This window comes from Impatiens glandulifera, chromosome 3 (genome assembly GCF_907164915.1).
Source record: "Impatiens glandulifera chromosome 3, dImpGla2.1, whole genome shotgun sequence".
Taxonomy (NCBI): Eukaryota; Viridiplantae; Streptophyta; class Magnoliopsida; order Ericales; family Balsaminaceae; genus Impatiens; species Impatiens glandulifera.
Genome location: NC_061864.1, coordinates 50,579,348 through 50,595,349, shown reverse-complemented (window position 1 = coordinate 50,595,349; position 16,002 = coordinate 50,579,348). Strand labels below are relative to the sequence as shown.

General features: G+C 29.3%; 1 protein-coding gene across 1 annotated transcript; it reads left to right on the top strand.

The window, feature by feature from the left end:
* The first annotated feature begins 312 nt into the window (after positions 1–312).
* LOC124931137 (LRR receptor-like serine/threonine-protein kinase ERECTA) lies at positions 313–7,807 on the top strand. Its single transcript, XM_047471533.1, has 27 exons — positions 313–1,138; positions 1,217–1,355; positions 1,537–1,608; positions 1,694–1,765; positions 1,843–1,914; positions 2,004–2,075; positions 2,161–2,232; positions 2,316–2,387; positions 2,479–2,550; positions 2,628–2,696; positions 2,763–2,834; positions 2,934–3,005; positions 3,116–3,187; positions 3,369–3,440; positions 3,609–3,680; positions 3,749–3,820; positions 3,919–3,990; positions 4,083–4,154; positions 4,237–4,308; positions 4,381–4,452; positions 4,538–4,606; positions 4,681–4,752; positions 4,838–4,914; positions 4,998–5,129; positions 5,698–6,045; positions 6,485–6,855; positions 7,283–7,807. Exons 1-27 carry the CDS (start codon positions 985–987, stop codon positions 7,649–7,651), a joined length of 3,024 nt encoding a protein of 1,007 aa, XP_047327489.1. The 5' UTR covers positions 313–984; the 3' UTR covers positions 7,652–7,807.
* The last annotated feature ends 8,195 nt before the right edge of the window (positions 7,808–16,002 follow it).

Below are 16,002 nucleotides of genomic sequence, written 5' to 3'. Positions count from 1 at the left end.
GGACTTGGTCATAGGTACTTTTTAGAAGTTAAAAAGTGAAATTATTATGACAAGAAAAGGGAAGGTTTTTGGATTTGTAGAGAGAGTGATTTGAGATTAGAAAACAAACAAGCCCTAATCTTTTGTGGGTTTTCACAGAAATGGAAAAAGAAAGAAATTGGAAGTGAGGCCTCATTTGAATAGAATCTAGAGAAAACAACTTGTAATTTTCAAGGAAGAAGAAGAAGAAAGTTTGACATAAAAATTGAGAAAAAAAATTCCTTCTTCCCAAAGTTCAATTATTTGATGCCAATTCAGAAAATTGAAGAAGAAAGAAAGAAGCAGCTGTAAATAATAAGTGCATAATTTAACTCCCCATCCCGCTTATGTATAAAAAGACGAGCAGATGTAAGATAGTAATGGCCCCCTTAAGGCCCTCAAAATGGTATGAGAGATAATAATAAAAAGGGTCGTCATTTTCAACCGGTAAGCATTACCTGTTACAGCCTTCTGCCATTGTTACAGAAATTGAAAGACCGATAACGACGCATGATATACAGTAGTAATTGAGACAGCAGTGTAAAGAGAGAGAGAAAGAAAGAAAGAGAGAGCTGTATTCGTTGCAGGTTTTTGCAGCAGAGATTTGCAGAAACTCTTTTAACTTTATCTTCTCAAATAATTCTCTCTTTCATAACTTCTCTCTACAGTACTATTCTCTTCTTCTGTAGTGTTTTTAGTTTTTACTCCCCCACCCACCTTCCCACATTTACCGATTAGATTGAACAAACCCTCAAATCCTAGACTTCTTCTCTCTTATAATGTCGTCTGCAACCTCCATTGACGTCGGTTAAACCTCATTCTCATTTGGGTTTTTACTGTTTCCCCCGGAAAGCTCGATATCCCACTCTTCATTGTCGGTCGATTAACACTTCTCAAAAGCTTAGTCTCATTTGGGTTTTTGCTAAAACACACTTCTTCAATGATGTCTGCAACCTCGATTGACTAATGGAATCGTCTCTATATACGAAATTCTCATTTGGGTTTTCGATGTTTGGCCGGAAAAGTCGTTCCGGCGACATGTCCTTTCATCTCCTTCTGTTTCTTCTTCTTGTTCTTCCTCACAGCTGGTTTAACTCCGGTTTAGTGAAAGCGGATGATGGTAAGATTCTTCTTTCTATAAAAGTTAAAACCCTTATTAACATATTTTCTGCATGTAATCATTTGATTTAAATTACAGAAACAGTTTTATTGGAGATTAAGAAATCGTTTAGGGATGTTGATAATGTATTGTACGACTGGACTTCTTCTTCCTCCGGGGATCATTGCGTTTGGAGAGGTGTTATCTGTGATAATGTCACATTCACCATCGTTGCACTGTAAATGATTCTGTCTCTTTATAAATATGTAATAACTGGTTGTATCTATAAGAATGTCTAACCAATTAAAGCTTTAAATAGTGATCTATACTGTTCTTGTTTCTCTTTTAATATTTTTACCTTTTTTTAAAGTTCTTGAATGTTGGGTTAGGGTATGATGATTTTGTTTTTCATTTTACAGTAATCTCTCGAGTTTAAATCTTGATGGTGAAATCTCACCTGCAATTGGAAGTCTTAAAAACCTAGAATCTATGTATGTTCTCTCTTTCTCTTCAAATATTTGGTTTTTTCTTTCATGTTTAAGAATAAATAATTGAATCTTCAATGAATAATGACAGTGATCTAAGGGGTAACCGTCTCTCCGGTCAGATACCTGATGAAATCGGCGATTGTTCGAATCTGAAAAACTTGTGAGTATTAGTTTCATATGAAACAATTTTTTTTAATATTTATTTTGAGTATTGATCTTGATTATGTTGCTTTTTAGGGATTTATCGTGTAATGGGTTATATGGCGATATACCTTTTTCGATTTCTAAGTTGAAACAACTCGAAAATCTGTGAGTTTGATTGTTAGGGATTTTTTGAGTTTATAGTTTTTTTTTATTTAGAAATATTTGTAGTATTTAATATTTTAAAATGGTTTTAGGGTTTTGAAGAACAATCAATTGACAGGTCCTATACCTTCTACCTTGTCTCAGATTCCAAACTTAAAAATCTTGTAAGTTTTTCGATAATCCAGATTCAAATGAGAAACAATTAATACGTTTTTGAATCCGACTCAGTTCAGTTTCTTTTTGTTCTAGAGATTTGGCTCAGAACAATCTGACTGGAGAGATACCAAGGCTAATTTATTGGAATGAAGTCCTACAATATCTGTGAGTGTTGAATGACGGTTTTTTTTTTTTTTTTTGTTAGTTTTTAATATGCGTTTGTATAATATTGTTAATGAAATTCAAAGGGGATTGCGCGGTAACAATTTGGTTGGAACTTTATCAGAAGATATGTGTCAGCTAACTGGATTGTGGTTCTTGTAAGTTCAAATTATTTTATATAAACAAGAAAATGAATAATTTTCATTTCTTATAATTTCTTAAGTGAATAACTTTATATGAATTTTGTAGTGATGTGAGAAATAATAGTTTGACGGGTGAAATTCCTTCTAACATTGGGAATTGCACTTCTTTCCAAGTCTTGTAAGTAAAGGATGTCTTACACTTACTTTTCGCATATCGATATATTTTAACTTACGAACGATTAAATTATCATATAGGGATTTGTCCTACAACCATCTGACTGGAGAGATTCCATTTAACATTGGGTTCTTGCAAGTCGCAACCCTGTAAGATCATTCATGTTTGTTTCTTTATTATCTTAACGCGATCTTAATGATTTTCCTTTTTGTCAGATCATTACAAAGTAACAAGCTTTCAGGTCAAATCCCATATGTCATTGGCTTAATGCAAGCTTTAGCTGTTCTGTGAGTATTAATATTCAATTAAATTGACGAAATTTATGTTTTTTTTTTCATTTTACATCTTTTGGCTTAACACCCTATTGATGATATTACCAAATGCAGAGATCTAAGCTGCAATATGCTGAGTGGGTCTATTCCTGCAATTCTGGGTAATTTGACATATACCGAGAAATTGTGAGTCTTCTATCTAAAGATGAACATTTTGATTGAGAAATTTACCATAATTTTGTTGGTTAATCTTGCGATTTCTGCAATGTTCTTATTGGAAATTATTTATTTGTTAGATACCTTCATGGGAATCAGCTGAGTGGTTCTATTCCTCCAGAACTCGGATTGATGTCGAAGCTCCATTACTTGTATTAACCTTTCTCCTTTTTTCCCTTTTGATTTTCCAAAATTTACCAACAGTTTGATTTAGGCGCAAATTTCTTTTTCCAATTTTGCATCGGTTTTCCAAAAATATCCAAAGATTGAAGTGTAAGTTCTGTTCTTGAACTATTAATATATATACATTTAAATTTTCTTTGCTATTTACAGGGAATTAAATGATAATAAGCTGACAGGACATATTCCTCCAGAGCTAGGAAAGTTAACTGAATTGTTTGATTTGTAAGTGACCATTTTCCATTATTAAACTATTTGATAGCTTATTTTGTTAAATGATTAAAATACTCTTTATATTTAATATTTTAAAATATTATAAAAAATGGAAAGACTGTTTTAATATTCTAGTGATCAAAATTTTTAATGTTATTTTTTCTGAATATTTTATTGCAGAAATGTTGCTAACAACTTACTCGAAGGCTCAATCCCCGAGAATCTTAGCTCGTGCACAAATCTTAATAGCCTGTGAGCATTGCTTAACTTTCATCTTGAATCTTTTGAAGGGTTTTGATTCGATTGCTTTTGTGTGGTAGAAATGTGTACAAGAACAGATTGAATGGAACCATTCCTCTTGCGTTTGAGAAGCTCGAAAGCATGACTAATCTGTGAGTTAAATTATGCTATTTTGTTCATTGAATTTACAAGATTATACCACTAGTTTATTATGACATTTTAATCTTGCGTGTTTTTTTTTTCCTTTCAGAAATCTTTCTTCAAATTACCTCAAAGGACCCATTCCAATTGAACTTTCACGAATTGGAAACTTGGATACGCTGTAAATTCTATTATCATCCAGCCTTTGAATGTTTATTTTTCGTGCTTTTTATTTAAATTATTGAATATTTTGTGTATTGTGGCTATAAAAAGGGATTTATCCAACAATATAATTACTGGTCCAATTCCATCTTCAATTGGGGATTTGGAACATCTTCTTAGACTGTGAGTGATGATGAACACATTTTATTTTCTTCTCTGGAGGTTTAATACGATTAAGCAATTATTTTGTTACATTTTTATACAGGAACTTGAGCAGTAACAATTTGGATGGGTTTATACCGGCTGAATTTGGAAATCTGAGAAGTGTTATGGAAATGTAAGTGTTTTTATTTATTGGAATGTCTATTTTCTCTAGGACAACCACTCATACATTGTCTCCTTCATGAAGCGATGTTTCGAATAATCGTCTTTCCGGCCCCATTCCATCAGAGCTTGCTCTGCTTCAGAATCTTTTCTTATTGTAAGTTGTTTGTTTTCATGTTTTGATTTTGTTTTGTTTAAGGTTTTTGTTTGATTATGAAAAGATTTGAAATGCGTTTTGATAGGCAAGCCGAAAACAATTCCTTGTCTGGAGATGTTAGTTCTTTGGTTGGTTGTCTAAGCCTTGCAGTATTGTAAGACCTTCCTTAATTCATCTAGTTCATCAAATTTTTTAGATTTATTTTACCAAATCTGTTTTCATTCGTAGAAATGTATCGTATAACAATCTTAATGGAGTTATCCCCACCGGAAATAACTTCTCGAGGTTCTCATCCGAAAGGTTAGATCTTGTTGTTTTTTTTACATATTTCTCTATTTGATACACTTTTTAGTTTTATTTTTAACCAAATTTGCGCATTTTACAGTTTTATGGGTAATCCCGGTCTCTGTGGCTACTGGCTTGATTCTCAATGTCACGTCCCACATGCAACAACCGAGAGAGGTAAAACACGACAAATTCATAAATAAACAGTTAATTTGTCGCTAAATCTTAATTATTATATTTTTCTAATTGAAAACCCGCAGTTGTAATATCGAAAGCGGCGATATTGGGGATTGCATTGGGAGCTCTCGTGATTCTCCTTATGATCTTAGTAGCCGTTTGTTGGCCTCACAATCATCCAACTCCTTTTCCTGACGGATCGTTTCATAAACCAGGTATGGTTTGATTAAACTTGTTTGTCGTTTATTTGATTTATGTTTTTAAAACAAGTTTGGTTGATTAAAAGTGGATTAATCATGAACTAAAACCTTCTATTTTCTTTTACTTCTCTTTTCCTTTTTGAAATTTAACTATATTTATACTTTTAAAGTCTTCTTGCCCAATTAACCCCAAATAATCCATTTTTTAATTAACTAAACATAACAAGATTATTTTAAATTGTTTGATCTTGGGTTGTATGGATTATTTCCAGATAAATCCCCTAACATCACACAACTTTAATTTATCAACTAAATTACCCTTTTTTATTTTCTTTAAAAGAAATCAGTTTTATATAAAAATAACATTTTAGGAATTTAACTCAGATAATCAATTATTTCATTAAACACAATTTTGAATTCACAACTCAAATTTTGTTTCAAATAATGCAAGATTAAACAATGCTTCAATGATTTTGTTTCAAACAATGCAAGATTAAACAAGGCTTGAATTATTTGATTGATAAAAAATTAATGATCAAACTAAGACCTCCTGATACCATTCTCTTTTCCAATAATGTAACAGTGGCTTATTCAACGCCAAAGCTCGTAATCCTCCACATGAACATGGCACTTCACGTTTACGAGGATATAATGAGAATGACGGAGAATCTGAGCGAGAAATACATAATAGGTTGTGGGGCATCAAGCACGGTTTACAAATGCGTATTAAAGAATTGCAGGCCTGTTGCTATTAAAAAGATCTACTCTCATTACCCGCAGTATTTAAAAGAGTTCGAAACTGAGCTCGAAACTGTCGGAAGCATCAAGCATAGGAATCTTGTCAGCCTTCAAGGTTATTCATTGTCTCCAATGGGAAACTTGCTGTTTTATGATTACATTGAAAATGGCAGCCTCTGGGATCTTCTTCATGGTGAGTTCTTCAATGGTTCTTAATAAATTTCAATGATATTTTATATTTTTTTTTATAAATAACTATGTAGGTTATTGAAAAAAAACCATTAGAATCATGTTTGATTTGGAATTTAATTTAAACAACTCCTTATCCCATCTTCAATAACTTTTTTATTAAGGGTTCAATTTTAATTATTTAATCATTTGACTAAGCAAAGGTTTTTTCAAATTATCAATAACTTTATGTGGTTTATTGAAAATTAAGTTCTTTGGGTGACAAAAATATTAGAATCTTGTTTGATGTAGGGTTATGAAATAATTTATTTAAAAACAATTCCTGGTTGATGTAATGGTCGACTATTTAGGTTTCAAAATTTCATATAAATTAGAAAGGTATTTTAGTTGATAATAAGGTCATAAGATTTGCATATTAATTGTTTTTTCTTTTTTCTTTCTAGGATCTTCGAAAAGGAAGAAACTCAGCTGGATCACTCGAATTCAGATAGCAATGGGTGCAGCTCAAGGGCTTGCATATCTTCATCACGACTGTAGCCCAAGGATAATCCATCGAGATGTGAAATCGTCTAATATTTTACTCGACAAAGATTTCGAGGCCCATTTAACTGACTTTGGAATTGCAAAAAGCTTAGGCACATCCAAGACTCACACTTCTACTTACGTAATGGGTACAATCGGTTACATAGACCCTGAATATGCCCGAACTTCTCGTTTAACTGAAAAATCTGACGTTTATAGCTATGGAATTGTCCTTCTTGAGCTTCTGACGGGTCGAAAAGCTGTGGATGATGAATGCAACCTCCTTAGTCTAGTAAGTTTTTCTATCCATTTTCTTAGAGGCTTGTTTTGATATCTAGGTTATTTGAATTGAACTCATTTAATTCAATTCTCATTTTTTAATAATTTACATTGAGAAAAAGCTTATATTGTAAATAACTTAGCCTGTTTGTTTTTGTGTTATTTGAAAAAAAATATACTTTTACTCACATAATTTATAAGGTGTTGTTTTGATTTCATAACCATTTTTTTTTCAAATAATCACACATCAAACAAGCTTTAGATCTTGTTTGATCTTGGGGTTATTTAGATTAATTCTATATAATCTGAAATCACACATCTTTTCAACAACCTAACTTAATTCATCAACTTCTTCCTCAAAAAGGATTTTTAACACATAACCCAAGAACTGAAAACACTTTCTTATATTTTTCTAACATTTGATGTTTAAATCTAATCAGATCTTGGCAAAGGCAGCAAACAATGCAGTGATGGAAACAGTTGATCCAGAAATAACTGCTACATGTAAAGATGCAACTGCGATTAAGAAACTATTCCAACTCGCACTTCTTTGTACTAAAAGACAGCCATCCGACAGGCCAACAATGCATGAAGTGGTTAGGGTTCTTGAAAGTTTGACGCCTGATGAGAATCCGAAGATGTGTGCTCCTGTTGCGCCGTTTCCACTCCTACCTTCAAAGGTACCGTCTTACATAGACGAATACGCAAATATTAAGACGCCACATTTGGTTAACTGCTCATCTATGAGCACGTCAGATGCTCAGCTGTTTCTCAAGTTTGGAGAGGTTATTTCTCAGAACAGTCACTGAACATGATCATGTTGTCTTTTTTTTGGGTAAGTTAAGGTTAAAGATGATGATCCTAGGTGTAGAATGGTTGGAAACAGTTATTATTATTATTACTATGAATTATGATGATGATCAGGTGAATATTTAATATGTAGTTTTAACTCTTATTATTTGTTTGGCAGAAAGATAGAAGCCAATGACATTGTGAACTTTTTATTAATAAATAAAACTATTAGATATTAATTATTAAACCCATCTCAACATAAATGTGTATTTAAATGTGTGTATATTTTTACACAAATATTAAATGTATCCAACAATATGTTATTTTCATTTAATATATATTATTTTGAATATTTATAAAAAGAAATATTTTTTTAGCAAAGAATAAAATTTTTAAATTCATAATGCTATATAAAATGATTTAACTTTATAATTTTAATTGATTAACAGAAACATAAATAAATAATAACATTAAATTCTAAATTGAAAAAAATTAAAATAAAAATATTCTAATAATATTAAATAATATGTTATTTTCATTTAATATATATATATTATTTTGAATATTTATAAAAGAAATATTATTTTTAACAAAGAATAAAATCTTTAAATTCATAATGCTATATAAAATGATTTAACTTTATAATTTTAATTGATTAATAGAAACATAAATAAATAATAACATTAAATTTCAAATTGAAAAAAATTAAAATAAAAAATTTTCTAATAATATTAAATTATAAGAGTTTGCAACCTAATAATTCATTAATAAAATAAAATTTTATCATAAATTAATTATGCTATTCAAACTATATAAAAACAATACCATACATTACAAAATAATATATAAAAATTAATTTAAAATTTTAAAAAATAAAAAATTATAAATATTTTATTATATAATTTTAAATAAATCAATAAAGTAAATAAATTATATTATATAAAAATATTACTTAAATTAACTTATTTAAAGTTATATCTTAAAAAATAATTATTTTTATTTAATAATACTTTTCTAAAAATAATATATATTTGTTTTTGATAAATTATAATATTAATTATCATTTTATTTAACAAATATATCATAATATTTTATATAAAAATGTAATAACTTTATAAATTAAAATAATAAATGTTTATTAAATATTTTAAGTATTATTAATTATTTTTATTTGATATTTTTATATATATATATATAAATAATTTTATAATTTATTTATTTTTTTAATTAAAATATTCTTATTTTTTATAATATTTATTATCGATAAAAATATAAAATATTTTTTCATAGACATATTTTTTTATTTATTAAACATTTCAATATAATATATTACATAAAAGTATTAAAAATTTATATAAATATTATATTCCAGGATTAAACATTTTTTTTATAAATTAAATTATTAAGTATTAATTAAAAAGAAGTAATATAATTATTTTCTATAAATTTAATATTATTTTTAATGTTTATTAAATAAATCATTAACTAATTTAAATATATACGAATAAGAATTGAAAATTTTTTATTTTTTAAAATATGTAAGGTGTAATTTTACTATTAAATAAATATGAAATAATTTATTAATTCATTTTAAATACTTTAATATAATTTTATATTTGCAAATATTTTTCTTTTTCAATTTTAATTTATTTTAATTAAAAAATTATATTTATTTTTATTATAGAATAATATTTAAAAAATAATATATATTAAAAAAAGATAACAATTATAAAATATATTTTTTAATACTTAAATATAAATTTTATATTATTTTCAAATTTAAATATTTTCTAAAATTTTGTTTTGCAACTTTTAAAAATTAATTTTAGTTTTTTTTTAACTTTTTATTCTAAACTTTTATATTTAATAATATATTTGTTTCAATAAATAATAACATTAAATATTATTATTTTATTTAATTATAAATATAGCATAATATTTTTTTATAAAAAATAAATATGTGAAATATAATTAGGTATTTGTATTTGATATTTAGTATATATATATATATATGTTTTTAATTAATAGTTTTAAAATATTAATATTTAAATAATAATTTAATAGTTTTAATTGTTGACTGTTTATTTAATTTTAATTAAATATTCTTATTTATTTATTTGTAATATATAAACCGTTGGAAATTAAAAAATATTTTGATATTTGTATATATTTTATACGAGAGGAGTGATAGAGTGTGGGAATTTGGTGAGAGAATTACTTGGTATCATTGGTTGGAAAATGTAAAAGTGGGAGGAAAGAGAGAAAATATAGAAATTATTTGATTTTTTCAGCAAATAAGATTATATACATATTATTTAAAAAAACTAATTATATTTTAAAAAAAAGTCTATATTATTAAATAAAAAGGTTGAAATAAAAAACAAATTAAAATGATTTAAAAAGTTCTAAAATAATATATTTAAATAATAAATAAAAAAATATATATTTAAATAATAAATAAAGAAAAAAATATATTTAGCTAAATTGAATAATTTTAAATTTAGTGATATATATACATGGTATTGTAATCCCGGAATAGGCTCCACTATGTTTCTTATCACGTGTTGTCCAATAAGGGAAATACATTGTGAGGTGGCTCGAGGTTCGATATGTTTTAACCTTGATTTGCATATCAAACTTCTTTTAATATATTAGAGCTTTTGAAATTAATTATGTAAAAATAATTAATTTTTTCAAATTTTATAATCTGGGGGCTAAATAATAATTTGACCAAAACCCGGTTTAAATTAATTAAACATAAATAGTTTAAAAGGTTATTTATTTGAAAATCAGAGTCGCCAAATAATTTTATGAAAATCATTAAAATTATACTTATATAAACGTATTTATAACAGAATTTCTATAAAGGGTTTATTTTGATTACGCTCGGGAAAAGCTTTCGCGCTATGTTCTCTACGCCCGTCAAATGACAGTTTTAAAATTTTAAAATAAACAAAGTTTATATATTTCAAATTTATTTATAACATTTATTTCCATTAATACTATAGTAATTTAAGGGTCCTAAATAAAGATAGATTTAGAATGTGCAAATAATTATACATAATTATTCAGAAGGCGTACATGCGATTGCGTTGATATATTACTGAGTAAAACCTTAAAAAATATCAGAAAAGTGTTAGAATTTAAAAATAAATTCCAAACAGGACCTTAGCCAAAATATTGGTTTAGGAAATATCCCGAAAATATTTAATTATCATTTTTTAACATTTCGGAATTATTTGAAAATGAGTTCGGGTTCCAAAATTACGAAACTAATTTTGGATTTTGAAAAATGGAACCAAATAGGCCTTAGGATACGGGTCATAGGGTATGGGTTCGGTTTTGTAGATCTAGGCTCGGACGGGCTCGGTCTAGACCAGGGTGGTCTGGACTAGTCGACTAGGGCTCAGGCGCATGAGTCATTAGATCGGAAGGGCTCGGTCCTAGGTTTAGGAGGCTCGGTCCCGAACTCAAACTACTCGGTCCTCGACCTAGGAGGCTTGGTCCCAAGTCAAGCTCATCGTTCCTAGTCCTCGGTCCTAAGATTAGGTAGTTATCAGTCCCAGGGTTATAGGTACTCGGGCCTAGGGTTAGAAGCATCGGTCGGAATCCACGGTCTTAGGCTAAAACCATCGGTCCTTGGGCTCGGTCATTCCTCAAGAACACCGGTCGTAATCTTCCGTCTTGGCTCAAGAACACCGGTCCTCGATCTCGGTCCTAACTAAAGAACACTAGTCCTCGGTCTCGGTCTGGACTGAAGATTTTCGGTCGGGATCCTCGGTCCTGGCTAAGATCCTCGGTCTTCGCTCTCGGTCCTAGGCTAAGAATCTCGGTCCTTTTCCTAGGACTGATAGGACCGAGGTGTTCTTGATTTGGTCAATATTGTAAGTACTATAACTTTTGATCCAAATCATGGAATCATGATCTGTAAGCTACAGTTAGTTCATATAATTATGAAGAACAAAAGTCTTAACATAAATCATGATTATTGGATTTTTATAAAGATCAATTTTTAAAATCTATTTTTAGGTCAAAATTTGGGATATTTCAAATTAGGTTATTTCAAGATCTGATTTTTTTCTACTAATCAGGTTTTTTAGGATCGTTTGATTGTCATCTTTTAATCATAGTTAGGGTTTGTCTAGGTTTTATTCTCGACCCTCCCACTTTTGAGATTTTAATGAAATGGTTTTAACCGTTTCCCCCCAAAAAAAATATCTGAGTTTTGTTCCATTAGTTTTATAATGATGAATATAGTTGAATACAACCAAAGCAAGAACATCATTCAAACATTAAAACAATTTTTGAAGATTGAATCAAAATCCAAAAAATTTCAATAATTCTGTTTGATCAAACATGACTAAAACGATGTTACAGTCATTGATAATTCATCTAATCATGTTTACAAACATGTTTAGTATCTATTTGAATAGAAAAATCCAAATTAAACTCAAGAACAAATTTTTTTACAAAATTTAGTTTTTAAGCTTAATTTTTCAAAATTTTTGATTCAGGCTGATTTGATCTGATTTCTTTCAACAGAAAGTTCATACATAATATAGAGAATGATTCTAAACAAAGAATCCACATGAACAAGCCCTAGAAACAAGTCAAATTGATCAAACTAAAAAAATTAAAAAAATTCAGAATTTCAATTACAAATCGAAATACAGAGTTTTTGGATTCATACCTACAACTGGAGAACACTCCTTAGATGTTTTGGAGGCTATCCAGAAGCCTGGATCAGTGTTGGGATCGTCGGAGAAGGTTTTAACAAAAACTAATTCTTGGTCGGATCTTTTGATGATCTCCGATCTTATCTATAGTTTGTTGGTTATCTTATCTCGTAATTATTATACGTAAATAATATATGAATACAATATAATGATAATAGAACATATACAATATATTATTTAAGAGATGAAGAAAAACTCTTCTCGTTTGCTCCGAGGCCTGTGCAATCACAGTTCCCTTAAAACAGTTTCACTGTCTCCCGTTTGTACTGGAGAGTTTCGTTGGTGGCTGCTTTCCAAGGTACAACGGAACCTGCAATGATTTAACACAGAAAAACCACTACAACAACGAACTAGACGAAAGTACCTGAATCACAATCACATGGTTTTACAAAGAAATGATCGAGTTAAGAAACTCGAAGAATACTCACAAGAACAAGGAAAGACTTTTATAATTCTAGAGTGAGAAGTGATAAGATAATGTGTGGAGAGGAATACAATGTGAAGGGATATTTATAGTTGAAAATTAAACTCATAATCAATTCTTTAATCCAACGGCCACTAATTTATCATCCATTCATCTAACGGTTATCCTTGCTTGTCTTTTTATCATTCTTGCAAGTTACATCTATCCATAAGTATTTTGTAGTTATAATAACAATTAACACCATTTGTTTTTTGGAAAAACGGTTAAAACCTTAGCACCATTTGTTAATTTCCTCATTCAAGGCATAAATATAAATTGTAACCATTAACAAATTTAATTCACAATGAATTTGATGTGAATTTCATTTGGATGAAATTTCACCTTAATTCATATTTGAATTTGATATGAATTTAATTTGGATTGATTTCACTTTAATTCACATTTGAATTTCATGTGAATTTCATTTGGATTAATTTCACTTTAATTCACATTTGAATTTCATGTGAATTTCATTTGGATTAATTTCACACTTAATTCACATTTGAATTTGGTGTGAATTTCATTAACCCAAATATCGTTTCCATTTAATTAATGGAATTTGTCTAATTCCAATAATCCCCCACATTAATAAAAATTGAAAGATTAACCCGGTGAAAGGTTCAACAGTTGAATTCTACATAGGATAGGCATGTGTAACCCTTTGAACATTCTCTTATGAAAGTATATAACTTTACTAGCCGATTAGTAGACTCGTTGTCCTTGAACTATTCTGCCTTTTGTGTAAACGATTACACACTTTCACATAGAATTCTTCCTAATACATGTCAGGTCTCATGATTGTGTTCGTTTTGTCCATGAACACTCGTCTGGTTTAGTGAGAGGGTCTAGAATTAAGTCGTGTAATTCTTTTGAAGCGACCTCACTTCTCTCTCACATAGGTGATCTATTTTTTCATAAAGAATCATTAAAAGCCTGTGTGTTTATCCTCTCCTGAAATGCTATTTTATCGTAAGATTTTTTACCCATAGTAATCTACCAAGTTTAGTACAATTAGGTTGTCCCATTGAACATAGTTCTTGGGATCTTTAGTCATCATAGGTTGGGTTTCCCTTCATACTAACTTATTGTAGGCTTAAGTCCCATTCCTTATGAGGACTTTAACACCAACTCTTTATTTAACCCTTTGGTTAGCGGATCTACAATATTATCTTTTGATTTTACGTAATCAATTGAGATAATTCTAGTAGAGAGTAATTGTCTAATGGTATTATGTCTACGACGTATATGTCTAAACTTACCATTATACATATGACTCTTAGCTCGTCCGATCGCAGATTGACTATCACAATGAATAGAAATTGTTGGTACGGGCTTAGATCATATTGGAATATCTTCTAAGAATAGACGTATCCATTCAGCTTCTTCACCACATTTGTCAAGAGATATAAATTCATATTTCATCGTGGATCTAGCAATAACAGTTTGTTTAGAAAATTTCAAGATATAACTGCACCTCCAAGTATAAATACATATCCACTTGTTGACTTAGAGTCTTTCATATCTGAAATCCAATTAGCATCAATGTATCCTTCGATAACAGCAAGATGTCTCGTATAGTTCAGACCATAATCACGAGTATTTCTTAAATACCTAAGTAATCGTGCAATGGCTTTCCAATGATTATTACCTGGATTACTCGTGTATCTACTTAGTTTGCTTACAGCATAAGCTATATCTGGTATTGTACAACTCATTAAGTACATTAGACTTCTAATTATTCGAGAATATTCTAATTGAGAAACACTCTCTCCGCAATTTTTAGATAAATGTTGACTTGTATCTATCGAAGTCTTAGCCAATGTAGAATCATCCTTGTTAAAATTTTCAAGGATCTTATGCACATAATGTGATTGGCTTAGAACTATCCCTTCCGATGTTCTAATCACTTTGATTCCAAGAATCACATCAGCCAATCCCATATCTTTCATGTCAAATTTTGAATTTAACATATCTTTAGTGAATTTAACCATTTTATCATTACTTCCAAGGATAAGTATGTCATCTACATAAAGACATAAAATGACGTAACCATTTTTTGTGTCTTTAATATAAATACATTTATCACATTCATTGATCTTAAATCCACTTGAGATCATAGAATGATCAAATTTCTCATGTCATTGTTTTGCAGCTTGTTTTAAGCTATACAATGACTTAACCAATTTACAAACTTTATTTTCTTACCCTTGAGAAGAAAACCCTTAAGGTTGATTTATGTAAATTTCTTCTTCCAAGTCTCCATTTAAGAAAGCTATTTTTACGTCCATTTGATGAACTTTTAGATTGCGCAAAGAAGCAATCGCAAGAATCAATCGAATATAAGTTATTCTCGTAACTGAAGAATATGTATTAAAATAATCAAGACCTTCTCGTTGGCGATATCCTTTTACCACTAGTCTTGCCTTATATTTATCAATTGATCCATCAGATTTTATTTTCCTTTTGAAAATCCATCGGCAACTAGTGGTTTATTTCCTAGAGGCAGATCCACTAGTTCCCATGTATGGTTTTGCAAGATAGATTCTATCTCACTATTAATTGTATCTTTCAATTGAGGCCCTTCAGACGAGGTACTTGCCTCATTATACGTTTGAGGTTCACTTTCCCTCATGAAAGTAATAAAATCTGGACCAAATGATTTTTCGGTTCTAGCTCGTTTACTTCGTCTAAGTTCAACCTCAAATTCTTTTTCTTTTTCTTGTTCATCTAGTTCAAGAAATTTTTTTGAGAACGTTTTTCTTCATTAGAGTTATATGGAAGTACATGTTCAAAGAACAATGCATTTCTCGATTCCATTATCGTATTATTATGAATATCCAGAATGTTTGATTTAAATACAAGAAAACGATAAGCACTACTATTATGTGCATATCCAATAAATATACAATCAACAACTTTTGGTCCAACTTTTACCTTTTTAGGTAATGGTATGGCTACCTTAGCTAGACACCCCCACATTTGTAATTATTCATATGATGGTTTTCTTTCATGCCACAACTCATATGGACTCTTATCTAGCTTCTTTCGTGTAACCTTATTTAAAAGGTAATTAGTCGTCAAAATAGTTTCTCCCCACATGTTCTGTGGTAGACCAGAACTTAATAGAAGTGAATTCATCATTTCTTTTAATGTTCTATTTTTCCTCTCA

Bases quoted from the DNA above. Each gene is read 5' to 3' on its own strand.
- LOC124931137 (XM_047471533.1), top strand. From the start codon at position 985: ATGGAATCGTCTCTATATACGAAATTCTCATTTGGGTTTTCGATGTTT. The intron at 4,915-4,997 runs GTAAAACACGAC...GAAAACCCGCAG, and splicing joins ACATGCAACAACCGAGAGAG to TTGTAATATCGAAAGCGGCG. The intron at 6,046-6,484 runs GTGAGTTCTTCA...TTTTCTTTCTAG, and splicing joins CCTCTGGGATCTTCTTCATG to GATCTTCGAAAAGGAAGAAA.